Source organism: Anabrus simplex, chromosome 1, assembly GCF_040414725.1.
Source record: "Anabrus simplex isolate iqAnaSimp1 chromosome 1, ASM4041472v1, whole genome shotgun sequence".
Classification (NCBI taxonomy): Eukaryota; Metazoa; Arthropoda; class Insecta; order Orthoptera; family Tettigoniidae; genus Anabrus; species Anabrus simplex.
Genome location: NC_090265.1, coordinates 518,484,614 through 518,510,773, shown reverse-complemented (window position 1 = coordinate 518,510,773; position 26,160 = coordinate 518,484,614). Strand labels below are relative to the sequence as shown.

The 26,160-nt window shown below is 37.4% G+C and overlaps 1 protein-coding gene across 1 annotated transcript in view; it reads right to left on the bottom strand.

Moving 5' to 3' along the window:
• The window catches only part of LOC136875920 (jouberin), a 114,388-nt gene that overhangs the window by 71,035 nt on the left and 17,193 nt on the right, over window positions 1–26,160 (bottom strand). The window contains exons 3-5 of the mRNA XM_067149570.2: window positions 23,188–23,333; window positions 9,808–9,950; window positions 8,610–8,831 (exon numbers count right to left, since the gene is read on the bottom strand). Coding sequence (XP_067005671.2) covers window positions 8,610–8,831; window positions 9,808–9,950; window positions 23,188–23,333 — 511 coding nt within the window. The remainder of the gene's footprint in view (window positions 1–8,609; window positions 8,832–9,807; window positions 9,951–23,187; window positions 23,334–26,160) is intronic.

The window sequence follows — 26,160 nt, the reverse complement described above, 5'->3', positions numbered from 1 at the left end:
TGTCCTGCCTCCGCTTCGTTCAGCACAAATTTCACATGAAGTGCCCAGGATTTGAACTACGGAACCCAGCAGTGAGAGGCTGGCACGCTGCTGCCTGAGCCACGGAGGCTCCAATAGATAGTACTGATTTTAGGAATTCATTGTAGTCATCTGGTATATAAGTAACGGTTTTACACGTGTTGAAAAAGATATCTGATGCCATGTTTTTACGTTGGTAGAAGTTGGGTGTGGTAAGTAATCACAGAATCAAAGTTCCACTTTCCAGATTATTTTGAATAGCATGAACACACAAAACTCTATGTAGTATAAAATAAAATAATGAATGAATGAATGAATGAATGAATGAATGAATGAATCAATCAATCAATCACCACTGATTAGCTATTAGGGCTGTTGTCCAGGTGGCAGATTCTCTATCAGTTGTTTCCTACTTTTTTCTGAAATTATGTCAAAGAAGTTGGAAATACACCGAACGTCTCCCTCCGTAAATGTTTTCAGTCCCTAATTCCGCTTGCTATAAAATAATATTTGTCCTAATTGGTCCTCTTGAATACCAATGTTATCTTTATATTATGATATTTCTAATTTTTAAAACTTCAAAAAACCCAAACCAAATCCCATGGCACTACAGCCCTTGAAGGGCCTTGGCCTACCAAGCAACCGCTACTCAGCCCGAAGGCCTGCATATTACGTGGTGTCGTGTGGTCTGCACGACGAATGCTTTCGGCCGTTGCTCTTGGCTTTCTAGACCGGGGCCGCTATCTCACTGTCAGATAGCTCCTCAATTCTAATCACATAGGCTGAGTGGACCTCGAACCAGCCCTCAGGTCCAGGTAAAAATCCTGGACCTGACCAGGAATCGAACCCGGGGCCTCCGGGTAAAAGGCAGGCACGCTACCCCTACACCACGGTGCCAGCTTTTAAAACTTCATTCAAGCTTATTTGTTCACTAATGTCAATATCACACCATCTGATAATCTGCAGTTTGGCACATGTCAAGAAAAAGAACCTGTTCAGCTACTTGGTGTCATCGCTGACCAACCTGGGTTTTGGTTTATAATGTTCATGCAAACCCAAAACTTTGTATCAGCTGGAAAATTAACAGCAAAGAACTTTCTGAGGAACAAATTGATACAGATGGACATTCTGAGGCCTCAACAGCCAAAAACTTGGGGAATGGTGTATGGGAAGCAAAGCTCTGCATCTCATCAGCCACATCAGAAGATATTGATTGTGATTATGTACTGACAGCTAGGAACCAGTTCAGTGAAGTAAGCTACACTGTAGTACTCTCCACCAGTGATGAATTGCAAGTCCTACAACTGAGAGCCACCACCATCATTGGAATTGTAGTAAGCATCTTGGCTCTCCTGCTTGCTATTTTCTTCTTGATCTTTGTGCGAGCTAATGGCCAGCAATCAGGGGATGAGGAAAAGCAAACCATTCAAGTAGCAAAGCTCCTATAGATCCTGGAAAAAAAAAAAATGTGGAGGGGGGGTATGGAAAACCCATCAGCCAATCATAACATCAGCAATAAATACATCCATGGCAACGACTAGAGATCGAGAAAGATGATAATTAATAAATTAAAAAGGAATTTTGTGCAGAGCAGAGAAATAAATTCAAATGGGAAAACTGTGAAGAAAACTGTATCTATCTTTGCGGTGTTTGTTTTATGAAGTAAAATTTTCTTACATATTATATAAAATGTCTCAAAATATAATTATTGTACTGTACTTGGAATTCCAATGGCATGATACAAACACAAGAAATGAAAAGAAAAGAAAAAGTACTGATTCATTCTTATTACAAAAATCCTCTTTTCTCTACCTCTTTATTTCACTTAATAATAATTAATGTTATTGGCTTTATGTTCAACTAACTATTTTTATGGTTTCTGAAGACCACAAGGTGCTGGAATTTAGTCCAGCAGGAGTTCTGTTATGTGCCAGTAAATCTACCAACATGAGGCTGATGTATTTGAGCACTTCTGCAGTTGCTGAGAGCTGAGCTCCGAGATAGTAGGGTGTTCAACGAAGTACGAAGCTACTGAGTACTGTATGTCGTATTGTATAGTGTTTTATTGTGATTGTGTATAGTGCTGTAATGTATGTGAAATATTCATTATGTGAACGTGTATATCTGCACAATACTTACATTAAGTGCAGAAAATCGTGCGCTAGGACAAGACAAAAGTTTCGAGCGAAATTTCCAGGGACAATCGGACAATAAAACAACTGGCCAAGAGATTCAAACCTACAGGTTCAGTAAACAATAAAAATAGACGTAAAGGTCGTTATCTCCTTACTGAATCGTGTTTGGTACGAGGATCATAAGTAAAAATCTGTGGCCCCCTCGTAGCCCAGATTTAACGGCATGTGATTTTTATTTGTGGGGAATGTTAAAAAACGTAGTTTATGGGAACAACCCTCACACACTAGATGAACTTAAAGACAATATAAGAGTTGCAATTGCATCCATCAGTGCTGAAGAACTTGGTAGTCATTAGGAGATGCCGATTATTTTGGCAGCACATGGGGAACATTTTCATCACAAACTGTAAAAATGGTGAGTAAAATGCATGATAATGTGACACATCCTTTGTCAGTTGCCGGCTACCACGCGTACGTATGTACGGCAAAATACGGTGCTCAAAATCATCATCATGCATTTTACTCACTATGTTTACAGTTTATGCTCAAATGGAACATTCTTGTAGAGAGGCAATCCCAAATTTCGCACAGACCATGGATCATGGAAGTACCATGTTCCATAGCATCCAAATGTGATGATCTATCAAAATATAAGGATAATCTTCTCAAGTTGAAGGCTAAATTTGCCAGTAATCTTGATATCACTCAATTCAATCAAAGTCTAAATGATCTTCTGATACTTTTAACCCATGCATTAACTGTTCTTCCCAGTCCCAGAATAGAGCATATCATCTTGTGAGAAAACTTCTTTGGGATAAGCAAGTTCTATTAAGATCAAAATTAATACTCTACAAGGTTGAGCAAGAAAGTCCCTGCCAAGCATAAATAAAGACCCTGTATTAAAATTTCAGTTTAGACTGGAAAATTTTACATTTACTTTGTTGGAAAATAAAAATTGATCAGTAACACATTAAATTAATCATTACAATGATTTTAACCAGGTAATCATATTTTGGACACCCTTAGAACACTTGAAATATCACATTAAGATTCCCTTTGTGAGTTAAGTTGAAAATAACCTCAAAACCGTTGAATATCAGGGTGGGGACCTACTAATGTGGTTAGATATCCCATGATTCCTGACAAGCGGCCAAGTTTACATATATTGCAGTGAGACTATAAATATAGTACCACATTGATTTTTACAATAATGGTTGAAATATTACATTTACATTAAAATTGCATAATGATAAAAGTATAAAATGCCTGTCTGAATATAAAGTCCAGATGCTTCTAGTGAATTCTATCGTTCAATTACATCTTCTGTCAAAATGCTGAATATCTGTTATGTACAACATTGGCGCAGAGGGTATCTATCTTGCTTAAAGTCCAGTGTTTTATGATTCAAAAAATGCATACAGGCTGAATATAAACGACTTCTTATAGTATAAGGAGTGTACCTTATTTAGGCTGATGATGACTCACACAGGTAGAAACTAGTCCCTTAACAACACATTGTAATGTATACATAGGCATTGGAATTATTGTAAAGTACCAGGCGAGTTGGCCATGCGATTAGGGTCGCGCAGCTGTGAGCTTGCACCCGGGAGATAGTGGGTTCGAACCCCACTGTCGGCAGCCCTGAAGATGGTTTTCCGTGGTTTCCTACTTTCACACAAGGCAAATGCTGGGGCTATACCCTAATTAAGGCCACAGCCGCTTTCTTCCCACTCCTAGGCCTTTCCTATCCCATTGTCGCCATAAGACCTATCTGTGTCGATGCAACGTAAAGCAAAAATAGCAAAAAGCAACAATTATTGTAAAGTATTGAGTAGGTGGAATAAAAAAGGCCCGAATTTACTTGTTTCTTGTTGTTTTTCAGTATTTCCACCAGATATTTATAAAATTATTATTTCAGGTTCCTATTTTTGCCAAAAGATGTCTCTGACTCAACCGTAGTGGATGTCTGTGACTCAGGCAGCTTGTTTTCGCAGCTTTTCTGTATTTATTGCTATCTAAGTGTACTTCGTCTGTTAGGTGAAAATGGAGAGTGAAGAAGAGTTTGACACTGAGTTTAGTGAGTCTGATAGTTCTGTGTACGTGATGCTAGAGGGAAGAAGGCATAAAGGGAATCCAGGTACATGTGTAAGGAGTGCGATGTAGCATTGTGTGTTGATCCTTGTTTTAGGGCATTTCACACAGCCACAAACATATGAAAAATGTCTGTCTTGTACAGTATTGAGTGTCATGTTATCTTACTTGCCATCTCTTTAGCGCTGTGTTATTTATTTTACATATAAGTTAAAAGAACAACCCATAAAAATATCAAGAGTATACTTGGGATTTTAAAACAGGAACTTTTCAGCGGTTCATATTTCATTGTTAAGTTCGCGAAATTTACCACTGTCACTGTTTTTCAATAAACACTCCATTTTAACAATAAAAAATAGGTAAAAAAGAATGCCTTGTTGTACATCCTGCCTAGTCTCAAATCCCTTTGAATATCCATTGCCTATTTGGATACAACTCTGGCAATATTCGTACAGCATTTTGACTTTATTAATTAAAACACATGTTATAGATCTGTTCTCAAGGCATTCTCAAATATATGTCTCTGTACACTGTCGTAAGCCTTCTCAATATCTAGGAACATGAAGATGGCACCTTTTTCTTTTCCCCAGCGCTTCTTCATGATTATTCTTATAGAAAATATTAGATCTGCTGTTGCCATATTCCTTCTAAAACCATACTGCTCCTCTTCAAGCTGCAATTCAATGAATGTTCTTAATCTCTGTTCTATGATGCATTTCATTATTCTGAGTCCATGCATAGAGTGATGCCCCTGTAGTTGCTGGGTTTCCATCTGTCGCCTTAAGTAGAGTGACGATGACTCCTTCAGTTCAGTCTTCAAGTAGTTTTTCTTCTTCCAAATAGTGCTTAGGACTCTAAACAACCACTGCAATCCTTGAACTCCAGCAGCCTTGATCATGCCAGCGCTGATCTCAGCTGTGCCTGTTGCCTTGGCTTTACTCATGTTCTTTACGCATTTTCCACTTCCATCCATGTTATGGGGCTCCACATTTTGAATACAATTTTTTGCTGTGGTCTGCTGTTGTTTGATACTTAAATTCTCACTTTTTTCTTATCTCTTTGTCATTCCTTTATTCCTTCATAGTTGTTTTTCTTACTTCTCACCTCCTAATATAACGGTTTCTTGTTGTTCTAGCTGTCCTCATCTAGTTTCTACGTGAATTCAGTTCACGCTAATTAGAAATGATTCTTTTCACTTTAAGCTTCACGTACACCTGACTGAGTTCTTCTAAATTCTCTTAATTCCTTGCCACACCTTTCTGACACTCTCTAGTTTCCCCATTTCTCTCTTTTTGAATGCTGTTTGGACAGTTTCATTCCACTATGGGGTTTCTTTCTCTCTTACTCTGCTACTTGTTTTGCCAAGAATGTCCACCAGGGTTTTCTTAAATCCAAGCAATTCTTCTTCAACTGTTCCTACTTCACATTTGGGCAGTTGGTCTCTAATTTTCAGCTGGTATTTAGACCTCTTTTCTGGTTTTCAAATTCCTCAGTTTATGTCAGATATTAATTGTTTTTACCAAGTTTTCTAAGGTAACTACTAGAAATTTGTCATCACTACCTAGACTTTCTCCTTACAGCACTTTCACATCTCTTTGTTTGAAATGACATAGTCAATAAAAGATTTCTGCTCTCCATTCCAGCTGTAACTTGCGATCTTATGGCTCAGCTGCTTTTCGAACCAGGTGTTTTCGATTACTAGGTTGTTTCGTATGCAGAAGTCCAGGAGGCATTTACCCTTGTGGTTCCTATATCCACATCCATGAGGACCGATTGCTGCATCATACCCTGTCTTTACAGTTCCCATCTGAGCATTTAGGTCTCCCATAACAAGAATATTATCTTGTTCGATGTGGTCCTCTACTTCTTGAAGAAAGTCATCTTTCTCTTCCTGACTACAACCAGTCTGTGAAGCACAAACCTGATTTTCTGATGTAGCTTAATAATTCATTAATGAACATATTCAATATCAGCCATAGCATTGGTATCCTTGCTGATTATGAATGCCACACAATTTCTCATTTCCATCCCAGTAGAGTTAGTAACCTTTCCCCAGCAATTTATTTTCTTTCCCTTTTCACTTTGTTTCACTCGGTCCAAGGACCTCAGCCTTTCTTCTTTCCATGAGATCTACAAGCTCCTCACATTATGTAGTCAAGGTTACAGTATTTAATGCTTCTCTTTTGACTTTGTTTTTCTGTCCAGGAGTTTTCTTTGAATAATTCTGTTTAATTTGGGCTTGTCACTGTCATCCTTACCAGAATCATACATAGAAGGTGGTCTATGTATTGGTTTTTGTTCACATACGAGGCTCATTTTACTGTTGAAAGCGATTTGACAATTTTCTCCCGTTGCTGGCTTGCTGGGCCTAACACAAGGTGAGGTTTCTCTGTCAGGGTTAATTCCCTTAGCTTTTGATAGACTGCTATCCAATCTGCAAGGCAGCAGCGTTGTGATAAATTTGTGTGTCACTTCCTACACACAGGTTTCACCAAAACCTGTTAGAGGTAAACTCCTCCGCCTTTAGTTTGCGTGGTTTGGTACTGGCCACCAGGCCCTCAGTTCAGACTCTTACAGGTACACAAGAATCTCACTTATCCGGATTAAGTGGGACCGGAACAGATCCGGATTATCAAAAATCCGGATAATCCAGAAAAAACTAAAAAAGAAATACAATACATGTTATAAATCTATTAACATAATTTGTACAGTAATACCTTTTTCAATTGTACCAAAAAATATGAGAAAACTTTTTGTACATTTACGACTCTGTTTTATGCACTAAAATAATGTGCGAGTTTTTTCTGTTTTACATTTGTATATATAAAGTTTGCGCGCAGCACGATCACAAAGACGTTTTACTAACAACATTTCTGCCAGTGTGGTTTCAGTCAAGGATTCTAAATAGGGCATCAGTTTGTCCAGCTGCACTGTTGCCTCTCCATGAGTCATTGTTTCTTCTGATGGAGGGCTGGTTTCATTTTCGAACTCACCACCAGGGAATTAATAGTGCGTTGAATTCAGAACAGCGTGGGTTCGAATCCCACCTTGGCCGTCCTGGGAATGCTTTTCCACCGTTTCCCATTCTCAATTCCAGGCGAACGCCAGGACGGTACCTTTGATAGTAAAAAAAAATATTATTTTCAATCCGGATAAACTGGAGATCTGGATTAATGACGGCCGGATAAACAAGGTTCTTGTGTACTACCATCTACTGTCACATGCAGTACCAGGATGATCCTGACCTGACAACGGTAGAACACCTAGTTGTTACTAAATGTGTGGTCTCATTGGTAGCAAGTAGCATAGCTATTTTTTTGTTTTTGCTAGGGGCTTTACGTCGCACCGACACAGATAGGTCTTATGGCGACGATGGGATAGGAAAGGCCTAGGAGTTGGAAGGAAGCGGCCATGGCCTTAATTAAGGTACAGCCCCAGCATTTGCCTGGTGTGAAAATGGGAAACTACGGAAAACCATCTTCAGGGCTGCCGATAGTGGGATTCGAACCTACTATCTCCCGGATGCAAGCTCACAGCCGCGCGCCTCTACGCACACAGCCAACTCGCCCAGTAGCATAGCTATTGGTAACTGTCTTGGAGATAATTGCATTGCATCAAAAATGCTTGAAAGGTGTATATACTCTTTACATCGCATCCACAAAGATAGGTCTTATGGTGATGATGGGATATATATAATCAATCAAATAACAATATATATACATAAGTAAATAACTCACACCAAATGGGAAACTACAAAATAAAATTAAATAGAATAGCAAAACAGAGCCTGTGAAGGTTTGTTTACAAACACTACAGAATTGGCGCTCAAACAGATGGTCGGAAAACTGCACTCATTTATTTCTGTGAAACTGGGCCCAAAGAGGTTGTAAATGTGAATGAAATGAACTCGCGGCTGCTATGGACATCGAGAACGACAAGAAGTAGACTGTCATGATATCTGTGGAAGAAATGAGGAAATTATGAGAAGAAATCCGAACATGTTGAATATTCGACAGTACCACTACAGCAGCGGACAAAGAGTTGAATATTCGACAGTTGCCAGTTCTAGGGTTAACATAAACTGTGCAATAAGAAGAGGGAACTGAAATCCAGCAAATATTAATGTTATTTTAAAATCTCAGATTAGAAATGTTATTTAACATCCTGTAAATTTCTATGCATTTTAAGAAATGCCAGTGTCTCAGAATTTTATCCAGCAGGAGTTCCTTAGCGAGCTGCAAGCCAAAGACAAAGCAATACCTTATTTAAATGCGCTCAAATGCCACCAACCTCAGTCAGATCGAACCTGCTATTATGGTAACACAGGGACAACAAACTGATTTTGTCACTGAAGTCGACATTTACCTTAGAGCTTGAATCTCCCGTGTGATCTGTCAGCATTTCTTCTTCTTGATTCTTGTTGCTGTCATTTGGGTCACCACATAAATCAGCAGTGAACTCCTCCTGCAAAGCCATACGAGAACGCAGGACAGGTGGCAGATCAAGTGGAGGAGATATTCCTGTGATAGTCACGTACAGTGTGCCTGGGTAGCGAGTTAGTGGGCGTTTTATCCAATATGAATATACCTGAAAATGATCAAGGTATAAAGCATGTAGAGCATTAAATGGTTTATCATGAATGACTTAACAGAGAAGAACTGAGAGAGAAATTCTGAATGTTGATCATAATATTAATAATATTTGATCCATAGATACCTGATACCTCCAATCAATCAACAAAACTCTGGTCGGACAGTTTTAAGCATACTTTAAACATTTATCTTTCAATTTGCCTAAATGGTTTACATGAATTTGCTGCTTTCTTCTGAATTCTATCCTCCAGGTTAGAGTTGGCCTTTTGCATAAAATTAATTACAATAGGCTAAAGTCATGCAAAACTGAACTAACTGGGACCAGGACTGTTGGAAAATTTTTTGGTCACCTAAAAATACTCTTGAAATGCACTGAACTTAAAATATGAAGAGTGCTGTGCAAACATTTGTTATAAGTGTGTTTAGATAGCGACCAACCTTCATCCAGTCCTACACTGCTGCTAAGTCAACAGATGTGTAAACGAGATACTGATATAACATCGTCTCATCCACCTGGTTCTCAACGTTCTGTCCAAAAAAGAAATAATAATAATACGCAGAGAAGTAACTTAGGACTGATATTCGTGTGGTGTTGTATTTGATTAGTTTCTGTGTAACCAAACTCTATGATATCCAATTAACTTTGCTGCACTGAAGAGCATTTTTCTTTCCCTTGGGTTACTAATGTTTCTTCCGAGATGCCTTTCTTTGAAACGAAAAGTCACATCCCTATGGTTCAGATTCCATGTAAAACTGAAGGTCACATGGCTACGATCGTGATGTAAAGAGTCTTGTAAAACTACAAGCATACTTTTAATTTTTCATAAATATTTTGATATTTTAACATTTTTGGATTAATAAAAAATTTGGATCACCAGGGTTTAGGTTAGCTTGACCCTAGTTTCATTCATTGTATATTTCAATTAATGCTTGACACAAAAATAATTAAAAAGCAATACTGTAATGCTCACCGAACAACCAAAGTGGTCAGACTTGTTTGAATGATGATGTTTGTACAACTGCAGTCTCACTTTCTTCTCCACATTGAGATGTCCAGACGCACCAACAGGTTTCAAAAATGCCCACGCCACTTTGTGCCAGCCCCCTTCCGAACCTGCAACAGTCAACACTCACAGATTCAAAATTCTAGATTAACAGTTTTCTAGGTTCTATTTAAAAAAATGAAAAAGTTAACAAGCATTGAACTGACTTGAAGATCAAGAAAAAAGTACCAAAGGCATTTGCATGGAGCATATTACTTACATGTTATTAAAACTTTTCAGACAACATTTGACACCTAAGTGAAATCTTGACCAAAGGACACTCCTCAAACAACTTCAGTGAGCCATGAGAAAGCATTTGGTGGACAACATATGCACATGAGGGGGGTCCAACTCCTTACCTAATGGTCACCATTTGGGCCTTCAGATGAGAGGGTCCTGGGTTCAATTCCTGGGCAGGTTGGAGATTTCAATTGTGTCTGATTAATTACTCTGGGGACTAGGTGTTTGTGTGTTCCAATACACTCCTCTTCAAATTCATACAACACACCACACTATCAAACACCACAGAAACATGTAATAGTGAATACATCTCTCCACATAGGATTGACATTAGGAAGGGCATCTGGCCATAAAACAGTGCCAAGCCCACTGTATGACACAGTAGTAGAAAAAGAAGATGAGATATGCACATGAGGGGGCTAAAATAGAATCTGTTCCTGCAGAATTACACTGGCTGATAACAGCAACAGTTCAATGAAGTGACAATCTCGTATACAGTTCTGTGCAGTTTGAAAGAATAATTACATTTGTTCAGTACACTGGGTACAGATACTCACCCTTGAGTGTGCAGTAAAATAGTCTCTTAAGAAATTTAATTTAGAATGACATCCTACAACACAACAGTTTTACCAACACCGAGCTCGATAGCTGCAGTCGCTTTATTGTGGCCAGTGTCCAGTATTCGGGAGATAGTGGGTTTGAACCCCACTGTCGGCAGCTCTGAAGATGGTTTTCTGTGACTTCCCATTTTCACACTAGGCAAATGCTGGGGCTGTACCTTAATTAAGGGCGTGGCCACTTCCTTCCCACTCCTATATCCTTCCTGTCCCATCGTCGCCATAAGACCTATCTGCGTCAGTGCAACGTAAAGCCACTGGAAAAAAAATTTACCAACATGGATTTCTTAAGGGTTAAATGCGACTGATTTATATAAACTTGCCTCATAGTAAATATAAATTTTCTGAAATACTAGGAAATTGTATGAATCCATAACAGGTTAGATTTTGTGCAAATGCAGGAAAAGTCTTCATAATCTCTTCAGTAGAGCACTTCTAAATCAAATTCAAGATATTTCTCCACTTTTCAATTGTGATTGTTGTCAACACCAATATAACTAGTAAGTAAGCCTGTCTTTGACAGTCAAAATTAGTATATAAAATGTAATTGAAAAATTGAAATGAACATGTTAATGCTTGAAATTTATGACAAAATGAACACTTTCCATGTTACATAAATGTCAATTGTACAGAATCATAACAAGCACGGCACTGTGAAATTTTCTTATGAACCATAGTAAGTGTAGTTCTAGATGAGAGTTGTACGTCAATGTCCAAGAACCTGCAAGGACCTGTTCTTGGAATAAAACACGTTCTTCCTGAAATTGAGTTCATTAGAATTTCTGCATTAACAATACTTTTCTCTAGCTTTATCTCAGTCAATCTTATTCTATTGCACACAACAGCATTGGTTTTTAGATTGTGAAGAAGAATATTACGATGCATCCAACTTTCATGTCTAACTTATGAGGTGGTAAAACTGATACCTGCTTGGCTATCAGATGATATAGATATTTTTGGTAAAGAGACAAAGTCTCTCATGGTGTATTGGCACTGCCGGTGGCTCCAAGTAGCCTACGCAGTGACCTCCACGGTATGCACTAGCCAGCATCTTGGTAGGTGTACTAGGTACCAAATGATGAGCCAAATCTAGCACACGAGGGCGAAACGCTGGCAACCAGGAATGAGTGAGCTGGAAAATTTATAATGTCCAATAACGGACCATTTATATTGGTATTATAAATTTACTCATTCCGGATAAATATTTCAAATTCCCTATGGGAATCAACATGTATATGATCAGGTGTTGTAGTTCAGTCAACATCTTCATGATGCTATAGAAACCTCAATTTGTCAAGAAAACAACAGCAAAGTTCATTGGGCTGGACACGTATGGACTGGTTTTATGAACACTTCCCCACAATTACAAGATATCAGAATCATTCCGTATTGACAGTTTTTACTTTACAAAGGAAAATTTAATGTGCTCCTATTCAATACTGTACCAGGAAAAGTTGATGGGTTCTTGAGCATGGGAAAGATCTCAGGTAGTGTGCGGTACTTAGGAGCCGGTACAGAGAAGGAATTTTTGCAGGGCGAATAATAGATGGTATAAATTTTTCTGATTTATTTATTCAAGATTTGAATGAAAATCACCCTGCTTCCATGTCGCATTTAAATACTAGCGACGTCTTGAAAATATATCATTTCATTAACATGTTCAAGTTAAAATTAAACTACAGAAGTCTTTAATGCACGTAAAGTTGAACAGAAATATAACCTTTCATCGAATATGTTTCCTTGACATTTGAAAATGTCAAAAATCAATTCTTATTCTTAATAATTCCACTTAAATAAACCCTACAGTTCATATAGGTTGATTCCTAAAGTCCAATTAAAATCTTGACTCATAAACTCATAAATTAAATGTGACTCAAAATAAAAACTTATTTCATAAATTGTTCTTATGAAAACCTGAAGTTTAAATTAAATTCATCAACTGAATATGGTTTCCAAAAAGTTCAAAATTAAACACTGATTCTCATAAATCACTCCTGTGAAATCCTAGAGTCTTTTTAAATTGAAATTCAGACTGAATATGGTTTCAGAAAATACACACTGGCTTCAGAAAATCCTAAAGTCCAATTAAATTTACTTGTTTTCATAAATAGACCTACAGTCCATCTAAATTAATTCCTACAGTTTATCTAGGTTGTAGAATTAAAATTCACACGATAATAAAATTTTTACAAATTAGGCAGGATTTGACTAACGTAGCACTGAAGAATTATGACTGAAAAAGTCCCTTTGCAATGAGTCAGTTATTGTCTAGTGCAATATTTTGAACTTATTCACCAGAGAAAATTGTAAAGTGCACTCATATCACCTGAGTTCTGCAAACTGGAACTGATGAAATGCGTCTCCACAGATTGGCGACTGGACCTTCCACGATGTTCTGCATGAGGTCGAACCAAGCACCAACAGCGGCGTACCACGTTCCAAATCCCTCGACGTACCTTGTATTAACCCTCGATGTATCACGTATCTCCTCCGTCGTAATTTGTCCCACGTTGAATTAGATGTTCGAGCAAATTACGAGGTTTTAACACGTTGTCAAGATTTCCCATCTGATATAATTGACACACGAAAAAGTTCAATTGACCGATAACATGAAAGTGTAGCACTGTCTGTTAATAGTGACTAGCATTGCACTTTGAAATTATGTGAGTCTGAAATCACAGTTCATAATTGCCCTTCGTAATGCAGCAGTTAACGTAATACTCAAAATAATACAGTCTGAAATATTAGAAACACAGGTCTCTGTTTGAAGTATTTACAGTAAAATATTCTCACATCTTAAATCACAAGAGTTTTAAATGCACAATTTCTAAATGCACAGTCTACGTGATGCGAGATTTTAACACTGAGCACAGTTCATGACATTTAAAACACGTAGTAATAAATCCAGAATGAAATGTCAAGTTTACAGTTCAAGGAAATATCAAGCACTGATTCAGTTCATACACGACGTATTCAACTGTCTCTAAAAATCTCAAACACACGTCTTAAGTGGATTTTCCATGTAAGTTAGCCTTACTAAAGTCCACACTCCCTATAACCAACATAAAATGTCCTTAAGGTTCAGTCAATTTCCTAATAGCACTGTTCAAACAGTTGTTAAATAAGTGACAATTGTCCACATTCGATCCCACTAATCACTGAGTGTCTGATTATCACAACCATTAAACAGTTCAAAGTCATAAATATGAAAACACATGTAGAAACGTCTTTAAATTTAGAAATGCATCGACAATAAAAGGTTCAAATTATCACACACAGTCCTTTCAATGTCCGTAACGCTGTACCTGAGAGTGACAGAGTTCGAATACATATTGAAAAATCGACATGTCCACAACACGGTAGAAATTGATAAGTCTTGCCCTGTATTGAGTTCAACTTAAATGCACCTTGAAAATTCGGTAGCAAATTCCTAAGTTTTGTATAACACGGAGTTCGACTTAGATGCACTTTGAAATATTTCACAAGCCCACGACGCGGCTGAAATTTCTAAGTATCGTGTTCCCGTATGGGAAACTTTCTAAGTATTTATGTACGGCTTTCACTCCAACTTCGTATAGCACGACACGACAGTATTATCGCCTTACGTGGACGAGTTGTAGATTTCAACTGAGTATACACGGCGAGTCGTTGACCTTATATACCTGTGGCTGACTGGCTCGCTGCTCGAAGCGACGAACATATGGTTTCATTTCCACCTTAATATCTCCGAAATTACTGAATGGACTGACTTCAAATTTTGGCTACTTCCCTTTCTAAATGCGGGCATCACACTGGTGTAGCTCATATTTCTGTAACTTAAGCCGTTTGGTAGATATTAAAATCTTTCTAGACTATTCCATAGGGATGGGTCGACAACACGTGGCGATTATGTCACTCAGCCAGTTCCTCGCTCTGTGACATCGCGCTTTCTCTCTCACTCCTACAGCAAGCAGTGGAGTCGAGAACTTTCGTTCGTAAGGCTGTTTCAAATGTTAAAGCTTAGCAGTCCTTTAACAAATAATGAATTATAAATATGATGAGCCAGGCCATAGGCATTCCTGGTACAATACATCATTAGATGGAGTAATAAAAGTCAAACATGTTTAGACTCTTTGAGCCACCTTCAGTGAAAAAAGGGGTTAAAGTTATTTATATAATAGAAGCTAAAAATGTGTTAAAAAAATAAAGGAACAAATGAAAAACAAAAGAGACATTCTGGAAATAAAAAAAAAAACAATTCAATATATGCACATTTGGAAATGGAAGAAAAATCTAAAAAAAAAAAAAGATGTGCCACATTTACAAAAGTATACAATATGCATCGAAACCAGAACCCTGAAAAGAAAAGGGATGCATGGGAAGGGAAAGGGGACTAGGATGAGAAGGGATCTTCTTCACCGGGTAATTGAATAGTTCAGCAGTAGCAATAGATCATAAATGAGAACTGAAGAAGCTTTCTTTTTGCAAATAGTCCGTAGCGCAGTTCATAAGTAGAAAAAGTCTATGTGAAAGTTTTTGAAGCGAAGCATTGCCACTCGACTGAGTAAAGTATTTATAACAGGCAAATGCCAGAATGAAGGTAAAGTCCAAATGTAAACAAATGCGTTATAAGCCTTGCTCACCGAGTTGCAGCAGATAATGTCCAGCTGAAGTTGACATAATAACACAGTACAGTTGTTAGCGTGTGTAATCCACCACTCCGCCACGTAAGCCCGACTCAAGGATGGATGGGCGGAGAGGGCAATTTAAAGAGGAAAGGAACTTTCCAGAAACGAAGCGAAGGCATACACACTAGCGAGTTCTAGAAAGAAGAAGGTCATGTGGTGCACGGTACACAAGCACGGCAAAGTGTAGCACAGCTGACGTAATCAGACGAGTTGACAGTAGATGAGCAGTGTACATCATGCGGCGAGCGTGGAGTAGAAGCAAGCAGCGCCAGGCAAGGTAGGGAAACGTAGAGTATATACGGAGATCGTAATACAGTTCTATCTCATGCTTGTACACTGAGGTTAGTTATGATGCACACGGCAGAATGGTGGAGATGAGATGGGAGATGGTTAACTGATGATGATGAATATTGTACTGACCATGAAGGCCCTTGGAGGAGTGGAAGGTAAAGCCTTCCTCCATCCGTAACCGCAACATTAAGTGGGATAGAGTGGTTACCCTAAGCTCGGCCCTCTCTGCTCCCACGAATTAACCTAATACTCGTTTTTGGAATAGGCTGAGTGAATGTCAGGGACACATGGCTCTCCAGAAGTAGAGATCTCATTTATAAATTCTGGACTTCTTGGCTGGGAATCAAATCCATATCCTTCCAGGTGAACATTTACTACCTTGGCTAGACAGCCCCTTTGGATTTTCTTACCTGCTTATTATGTATAAAAACACATGGTACCAATACTGTGCCATTCCACTATTCCAGCAATTAAGCTCAATCAAATTAAGATGTATGCAATTACTAGTGATGAAGTTAGATACAATGAATAAATTACATAAGATATCAAGGAAATGAGAGCAACACAAATTCGGAATGAAAAAAAATCATGGTGGCAGTGACCAAGACAAAATATATATTCAAATTCTTAAGGACGACACTGTTTAAAAATACAAATGAAAGCCTAACTCAAGTACATGGACGTATTCTGAAGAAGAAGTAGTAAAATCGCGTCAAATTCTCAGAAACAGGGAAGGAAATAAGAAAAGCTCTTTATAGGACATATATAAGCCTACAGCATAAGAAGATATTATAAGATTTACCAAATACGTGTAAAGTAATAAAATACACCACATAAACAGATTTGCAGCGGCAAACAAGAAGAGCAATGACAAGGCCGTGATTTCAAGAAATAATATTCACTATACCGCACTAGAGATGATAAACACCTATTAAAGCCATTCTTTATTATAACAAATTTAAGTATCTGCAAACATACTGGAGATCTAATAGAAACATTGCTATTATACAAAGTTAATTAAGTGGAACCCAATTATATAATTCATGTTAGAAGGCTTTGGAACTGTTATAATGTCACAGCTGATCTCATCATTGTATTCTATATTCTCACTCGAGATTTTGAAGGAAACTATGGTTTACTAAGATGATTGAGAGTCAACTATTTGGATGATTCCGAACTGGACCGACATGGCTGAGACGATCCCTGGCCCACGATGACACCAACGATGGTGGACAAGCAGAATGAACAGAATCCCGAGCTGTAGAGGATGACCAAATGATAAATATCGTTCCGGAAAGCGATGGAAAAAGATAAGTTTTTCTAAAAGAGGTTAGCCAATAATATAATTTAATCATGTGTATAAATAAATAATAACAAGGTTAGGATGTCTGTAGTTAAAGCGTACATTGATAGATATGCGTTTAGAGTTTTCAAAATGACTTAAATTACATTATATTCTTGCGAGTGATTATTTATGCCAATGACATAAGGGAATAGGTAGTCTTCACCAAATATAAGACAAACCCAAGTTAGGAAGTGTAATAAAGTGTTAGTAGTGTTCTAATGAAAACAAAGAACCCCAATTAGCCATGTTATACTGTACCATATGTGAAATGTTAATAAGAGGAATAATTTTAGGATCTTCGATACACAATGCCAAATGATATTATGATGTGTAGAGGTTATATGTTACCGTAATAAATTAGGATATGCATTAAATATGGAGATAATGGCAGACTCAAAACATGTTAATGTTATTTGATATGATATTGGTCCGATACTGTGAGTAAATGGAAATACGGTTATTTGAGGATAAGATAAGATATATATAGCTGAAATATATGAAGAAATATGAAGTAACATAAGGTAAAAGGAATGATGAAAACACAACAACGTTATATGTTGTGAATGAAGAATTTGTTGAATGAATATATAATACTACGACGAGATATGAGATATAAATGATATATTTGAAGAGTAAGGAAAGGAATATTGACCCACAGCAGGATTATACATGTTTATTATACAGTAGCAGTATATTGTCTGAGAAGCCATATCTTAGATTAATGGTGACGTGGTTATACATACTGTGACCGTTTGTGGGACGCCTAGTTCGAAGATGATAATAAATTTCATAATGCGCTCGACTAGAATTCAGTGGTTTACATGATCCTCCACTCAGGGCATGGCCCTTCGGAAAGAAAGCGGTCACATCCTATCAATAATTAACCTGGTAATTATCCAACATCAGTCTCGAAATAATGAGTTCACTTAAATTAGGCATAAATGAAAGTTGCAATGAGAAATTGGAAGTATAATAATTTTAATAAAATGAAATTAACTGACTACAATTAAACAACTAAATATGCAACGTAAAATAAATTATCCTTGTGCATCTCTTATCGCACCGCATTAAAAGAATCAAGTCCATCTTGAAAAATAATTGTCAGTCATTAAATTAAAATCTCATCATTACACAACACCGATTCACTTAAATAAATGTAAATTAATATAATGGAAAATCAGCAATTTCAGTTTCTTTTCATTCATCTTGTTTGTTCATTCGCTGACGCATTTATTAGACGAACCTGTCCTCCCTGCTCTACTTTTCCTATTACTTCATTATAACCTTCTAACTAACTGAATAATAACTTGAATTTTCTAACGGCGCATGATAAACACAGAAAATCCTTCAAATACATAATAATAGTATCATTGCTCCATAAATAAATAACTGCATGTCTCCATCCAACCAACGGCATCATATGGCTGCACCTGAAATAAAGTACCAACTACTGTCATAAATAAGTGAACGATCAAATACCAGACGATCTGTGTTGCACCGGCTCCACTCCATCCTGCTGGAAAATACTTCTACAGCGCCAACTTACTACATCTAGCAATGCTACAAGTTGGTCTACAGTACAGGTGACAATACTCCCACAATCTAATTATCGTTCGAGTAGCTTGTCGAAGATCCTACTCGTGTGTTCGTAAAATACATTCCGCTATCCATGTGATACCAAATTAAACTCAAGTCAGCTCGTATGCCTAACCAATCTCTTCAAAAAGCATTCAATCAACGCTACAAAACTCGCTCATCTAATAAACTCAAACATACGCAGCGGAAATACCTTTCAATAACACTATCCTAACCATTGGCCATCTCAAAGAATTAAATTACTACCGCAATTCACCACTCAATAAATCATTCTCTGATTATACCGTCAACTATACCTTTAGATGACCCTACATATTTTACGCCACACAATGTCCATCACATAACGAAAATACTCATCATTTCCTACATAAATGAGCTAAAATATCTTTGAAGAGCTTCACTATTATTCATACAACCATCACTGAATCGATCCACAAAACATATCACAACACTCCACGGAATTATTCATATTATAAGATCACTACATCAAATATCTCACACATCGGTACTTCAAACTTACCTGTAGCATTCAAGATCACACTCACTTCACAGCTGTTCCACTAACACGGAAAACAACACAGGAAAGATCGCCTAACCCTAATATTCACCGACGGAAAACATTATTCTAATATACGCAGTAGCATCATATGACGTTAAACCAACACCGTTAGCACGTTAGAACATTCAAGTTATTTCACTTTATATCACCTGTGTGACATTTAAGAGATCTACTTCTACTATAAGCATCTACAAGTAAACAAGAAGGGCAAGGTTCGACTACTCATCTGACTTCCTCGCTTCTCCACAGGTATTGCTCGTCAGGTTATTTTTTCAGCCATCTCATTCATCCCGGCAGAGTGCGGATCCACCAGGATCCTACTGGTTTACTCGAACATCTCCTCTATATGGACTTTCTTATTCACAAATATAGGCAACATCTTGGGTTCAATCTGAAACTCGAACAAAATAATTAGAGCGAATTCATACAGATTTACAAGTCCACTGTTATCGATTAATACTGGCCTGTATAAATTAGTGTCGCTCAATGCTATATTTAGTTTATCAAACGTTATTTAGACCTCAACTTCTTAAATTTTAAAGACTTTAACTCGCATACAAGAGCTGTGCTCACTATTTGCTTCCCGATTTTTTTTTTTTGCTACTCAAGAATTAACATTGAAACAAATTCTAACTTCGTTATTTACAATAATAATAATGAGGCTGCTTTCCATGAACCACGTAACTATGATCCTGACTTCTTTACATATGATTTTGACATTTGAGGAAACGTTATCACGGAGATTCACAAAGGAACAAACGCTACTATTGTTTATTCTTCTCCACTTGAAGTACGTCACACCACACGCCTGTTAGATGATTAACTGTATGTAATTCCGGCTCAATCCATGGCCTCCTTGACGTCTGTAATACTATATGTAATGTTTGGCCTTTCTTCTTCTCAGCTGTTACTGCAAGTATTTATTGATACCCGCTTGCGACTACACTGTTTTCATGGGGTCCGATGTACACCACGGGGTTCTGAGCTTGATCTACCGATTCTCTTCCATAAGATCTACCATCAATTCGCGAGTTGTGTCGGCTCATATATTACGAATATATATAAATTCGCCGTGCATCAACAATTTATCTTACATCTATGCCGTCCATATGCATTTATCATAATTATGACCTTCAATGACTCCCTGACATGTAATTACACGTGAATGGAAGGTCATAATACATATACTTATGGAACGTCATTGTAGGTCAAGATCATCAAAAAAGGAATTCTTTTAAGAATAATTGGCTATGCATTTGGATATTTTAACTTAATAATACTATTTTAAAATCCAATTTTTCCCAAATAATGATGGCATAACGGAGATTAACATGGATAATTACTATCATATTGTGTGATAAATATAATTGAGAGTAGATACTGTATAGTGTTTTCAAAAATGATTTTCCCTAGGCAAGATACTTAGAATAACTTGCACATTAGGTCATTTATTAATATATTTGGTCATATTTGAGAAATCCTCATCATCCTGTTAGACACACCCAATGATTATTTACTTTAAAATGAATTGATATAATGCATGATGATGGTTAACATAGTAATTTTAACTTGAATAGAAGCAGATTTGTGATGTCGAGTGAGAGACTTATCTTTTCCAGAAGCTTATATTGAAATGCTATGAAATAAAATATAAATCCTGTGTTACCAAAACTTGTCCTAAGCAAAGTTAATAAGGAAACATGTTGAGATTTAGGTGATTCTTGAACAACAAACGATATGATAATGTCCAGAATGATCCTTCAGATTGATACAACCAACAATTTCCCATGTCAAGATGCAATTTATATATTTTTTAATGGATATTTCATTGGATATAATTAATAATCCTTTTCAGTTGTGATATATTGTAAAAATAGTGAAAGATAGGAGAGGCAAGAAGCCAAATAGCATAACTGATGCCGATTGTATGAGCACAGATGATTATTACATATGAGAAGAATGAATATTAATCAAATTTTAAACTTAATTCTCACATTTTACCTTTCTCATCCACTTAATTCTTACTTTCTTGAATAAATGACATTAATTAAGGTTAATATGATGTGTTATTGATGTTTTCCATAGTGACAAAGATCAACTTAGATTTAAGCTGTAGAATTATCCATTTTCTTGCAATTTCATGATACGTCAGATGGAAACGTTGATCAATTCCGATGACTGATAGATTTACATAGCGAATCAGCATTGTTTGAATCCCACGAGCACTTAAAAATAAAATCTTTATGATAAAAAAGGTGCAGTAACACACGTACAAAAATAATGAACCCTGAGATCTAGTTGTGACATCTTTATGTCAGCTATATACTGGACGCGGGATGGGCGTAATACTGTTCTACAAATAATTTTTAATCCTACTAAAAGGTTGCATAACATATAGTTTTTATAATTGTAGTAATACATAGCTGAGTCATATTATTATGGCTACTACCTGTCTGACTCCATGGCTAAATGGTTAGTGTACTGGCCTTTGGTCAGAGGGGTCCCGGGTTTGATTCTCAGCAGGGTCATGCATTTTAAACATAATTGGTTAATTCTGCTGACAAGTGTTGTAAACAAGATGAGGTTTACAAGAACACAACTTATTTATTTGCTTCACATAGAAATTTACAGGAATAAACATAAAATTGTCTTGAAGCAAAGTAGATAATTAAGCTTGAGAGAGTTTCTGTTTCTATACACTATGTACACTTTGAATGTATTTGCACTAGCTTCTATCTTGAAAAGATAGTTCGTAGGAATGTTCAGTTCATGATAGTTGAAAACTATCAGTTTCACTAGCATTGATTAGCTAATAGAGTTCCTTCTAACTTGAAGTGTCTGAGTTCATGAGCTTGCACAGAATGACAGCTAAGTTCACAATTAGAGAATCTAATGTGTGTGTCAGAGCCTCAGGGAGATTGGGGATGTGTAGAGTACAGCATCGGGGCTCGACGTGGATGAAGGAACGGGAAATTGGAGCAGTGACCTGAGGTGAAACCTCATACTACCAGAATTCCGTCCACCTGGTCGAGACACATTTTTAAGAGGAGTAGCCTCCGTGTTCGACGTACAGTGTATTCTGGAGCAGGACACTGGGGAGAATCCTGGTGAGTGACAGACAGGGAGCTCCTTTTATACTGCACTCGACGAAACAGACACGCGCACTGAAGGCTGCGCGTCGAGTCTCGAACTATCCACGCTTGCGTGCGTGCGGCTGGCTGGCGCTGAGCGAAGAGAGCGGAGGATATACAACAACAAGGGGGCTGGGTGTAAGTGTCATCTTCATCATCATTTCATCCTCATCACGACGTACAAGTCGCCCAAAGGCGTCAATTCAAAAGACATGCCCCTCGGACACTCCTGGCACTAAAAGCCATTCACCATTACATTTCTACTAGCTAATTTCTAGCGTAACCATTGTGTGTAGCTCTCAATCTGTCAACAGGAAATGCTGGCAGGTTGTCAGAGTTTCCTGAAGTCATGAGAGAAAAGGATTCAGAGAGTGAAAATGATGATTGAGGAGGTCCTACAGATAATTGGGTTCTGGTCTGGGGAATTAGGGGGCCAGGAAAGTACTTGAAAGTCTTGGCTGTACTCTTCCAAACAATGTCAAATAATTCTAGCTGTGTGACACATTGCATTGTCTTGCTAGAAGACTTCATCTGCCCCAGGGAAGACAACTGGTAAGTATAGGTGTACATGACCAGCAAGGATAGATTCATAACCAAATCGATCAACAATGCCTTCTAGATGAAGGTGTTCCATTTTCTGGTGATGAACGAGCATATAATTACAAACATAAAGCAACAGTCAATTGAATTCAAACCATTCAGCATTATTAGAAAAGTCATAGTTAGTCAAGTTTCACTCCTGAAGAAGGAGACTTAAGTCTTTGCAAACCATAATGTTTCCCTTTATTCTGTTTCTTTCGCACAGCATAAATCCAAAAGATATGATGTCTAGTGATATTAATGCTACTAAAAATGAACATACCCAGCTTTTTGTATTGCAAACTGGCAACAGAAGAGCTAACAAAGTCAAGGATTTCAAACATAATGAGAACTTTAGGATCATTCCTCAACAGATATTGCATGTCCTCATTGAAGATAAGTAGCTCTTCCCAAGCGGGGATGAATGACCTGAAACAAGAACATGTGAGTAAATATATACGTTACCATTCCAGACAGTGTCGTAGATGTGAGGACAAACCAGAGAAATCCCTCCTTTGTCAATGAAGTATGAAAGTATGTGAGCATACATGCATTCATATTCATTAAACTTATAACATTTCTAATAACATTCAGCAAGTGCTAACCTTCAAATATCTAGGAGGCATAATAATAGAGGATAAAAGATGCAGAAAGGAGATAAAAAGTTGTATCATCAAGGAGACCTTCAACAGAAAGGAGAGACTCCTCTGTGGATGCTTACACATTGGCCTGAGGAAGAGACTGGTGTTCTGTTTGGAGCATAGTATTATATGGAACCAATATCTGGACAATGAGGAAGGAGGATGAAACAAGACTGGCAGCATCTGAGATGTCATTGTAGAGGAGAATGGATGATAACCTGGCTAGAAAGGATAAGGAATGAGGTATTGAGGACAGTTGGTGAACAGAGAATGGGTTTATCAGAATGAGGAAAAGGAACTGACTTGGGCACTGGCTACGAAGAGAATGTTTGTTAGTGGATGTACTAGAAGGAACAGTAGGCAGGAGGGGAAGAGAATGAACAAAATACCAGATGGAGGACAGTGTCAAAATAGCAGGAAGGTACCAGAAAATGAAGAGGATGGCAGAAGACAGAACTACATGCTGTGTGAAAGCCTGCTATAGGACACAACACTTTGAACTAATAAACTGACAGGTTCCAAGCTCAGTCTGGAGTCTGCCATTAGTACTACTTGTTTGTCTTCAATTTCACTGCTTCTGACTTTAGTTTGACAACAACCACTAATGTGATCTACTAATTAGCATAAATTAATGCTATCTAGCCTGGTCTATATTCAATTATCAGATCAACCTAAGATTTCTGCCTTTGTTCGAGGATCCAAACTGCATTGGTTTAGTCTTGTGAGGATAAGTACAGCCCAGTCGTGACATCTACTCCTGCTAACAGGGAGATTTTAGCACAAAAGGGGTTTAAAGTATGTAGGAAGGATGCGAGAGAGAAACAGTACTACAGTGTATCCCAGATAGTTTGAGACATGGCGACATGAGAGAGGGGGGCAATGAAATACAGACATATAAAAATTAGTTTCGTTTCATTTGAATGTACTGTAGCTGGTAGTGAGTGTAAAAAAACGTGCAAGAAGAATATAATTTTGCTTTTATTAATCATGATCATGTTATACTCATTTAAATAAATTTGTTACAGTAGTGTAAAACTGCAGAAGATGGCAGAGTTATTAATCAGCTAGATAAGCTCCTGTGCAAGTACTGTCCTAGTCGCACAACATTTCTTCAGGAGTGGCTCAGTTGTAACCGATCAGTCTGTGTGCATCAGCAGTACTGGAGTCTCCATGAAACTAAATAAAATTTAGTATTAAATAGTATATTTTTGTTAGAGAGAGATAAATATATTCACCTGACGGTAGATGCAGTTGACCACATAAATTCAAAATAATGTACAAATCTATATATATAAAAGAACATGTCCTGACTGACTGACTGATTCATTCATCATCACCGAGCCAAAACTACTGGACATAAAGAAATGAAATTTTGAGGATACATTTATATTACAATGTAGGTGCTCGCCAAGGGAGGATTTTTAGATATTCCATCGCTAAGGGGGTGAATTTTTAAAATGCGTGTACCTATATCTCAGGGGCTGTCTGGCCAAGGTGCCGGAAGGACGTGGATTTGAATCCCCATCAGGAAGTCGTAAAATTTAAGAAACAAGATTTCCACTTCTGGAGGTGCACCTGGCCCTGAGGTTCACTCAGCCTACACCAAAAATGAGTACCAGGTCGATTCCTGGGGGCAAAGGCGGCCGGGCGTAGAGCTAACCATTCTACCCCCTCAAGTGCCGAGATTACGGATAGTGGAAGTCTTTACCTTCCACCCCTCCAAGGGCCTTCATGGCCTGTACAGAGATGACTTTGCTTTGCTTTGTATCTATATCTCAAAACTTTAAAAGTTAACAGATGTAAAGAAAACCTGGTATTTACAATCTCCTTTAAAAATAAAGAAATACGTATTTTTTTGTTTTCAGAAAATCCCAATAGGAGGGGTGAGAAAGGGTGGAAAAGGAGTTGAATGCCTTTAATGAGGATCTCAGAAACTGAAGATATTAAAGACTTGAAAATTGGTTTTCGGATCTCCTTAAAAAATAAACACATATTTTTTTGTTCTTGGAAAATCCAATTATGTGGGGGGGGGGTTAAAATGAGTGTATCTCTATCTCAAATCTTTAAAAGTTTACAGATGTAAAAATTGGTATTTAGAATCTCCTTCAGAAATAAAGAAACACATATTTTTTGTTTTTGGAAAATTCCAATAGGAGGGGTGAAAAAGGCTGAAAAAGGGTTTGAATGCCTTTAATGAGGATGCTTATGTCTCAGAAACTGAAGATATTACACACCTGAATATTGGTGTTTGGGATCTCCTTTAAAAATAAAGAAACACGTATTTTTTTGTTTTTTGGAAAATCCAATTAATGAGGGTTAAACAGGAGTGACAAATTGGGGTGAATTTTTAGAAAGATAATATCTACAGTATATCTCAGAAACGTAAAATGTTACAGACATAAAAATTGGTATTTGGAATCTCCTGTAAAAGTAATGAAACATAGGTGATTTGTTTTTGGAAACTCTACATAAGGGGAACTAAAAAGGGGGTGAAATTTTAAAATGAGCATTTCTACAGTATATCTCAAAAACTTAACATGTTACAAAAGTGAAAATGGCATTTTTATCCATATTAAAAATAAAGAAACATGTAAAAATGACTGAAAATGGGGTTG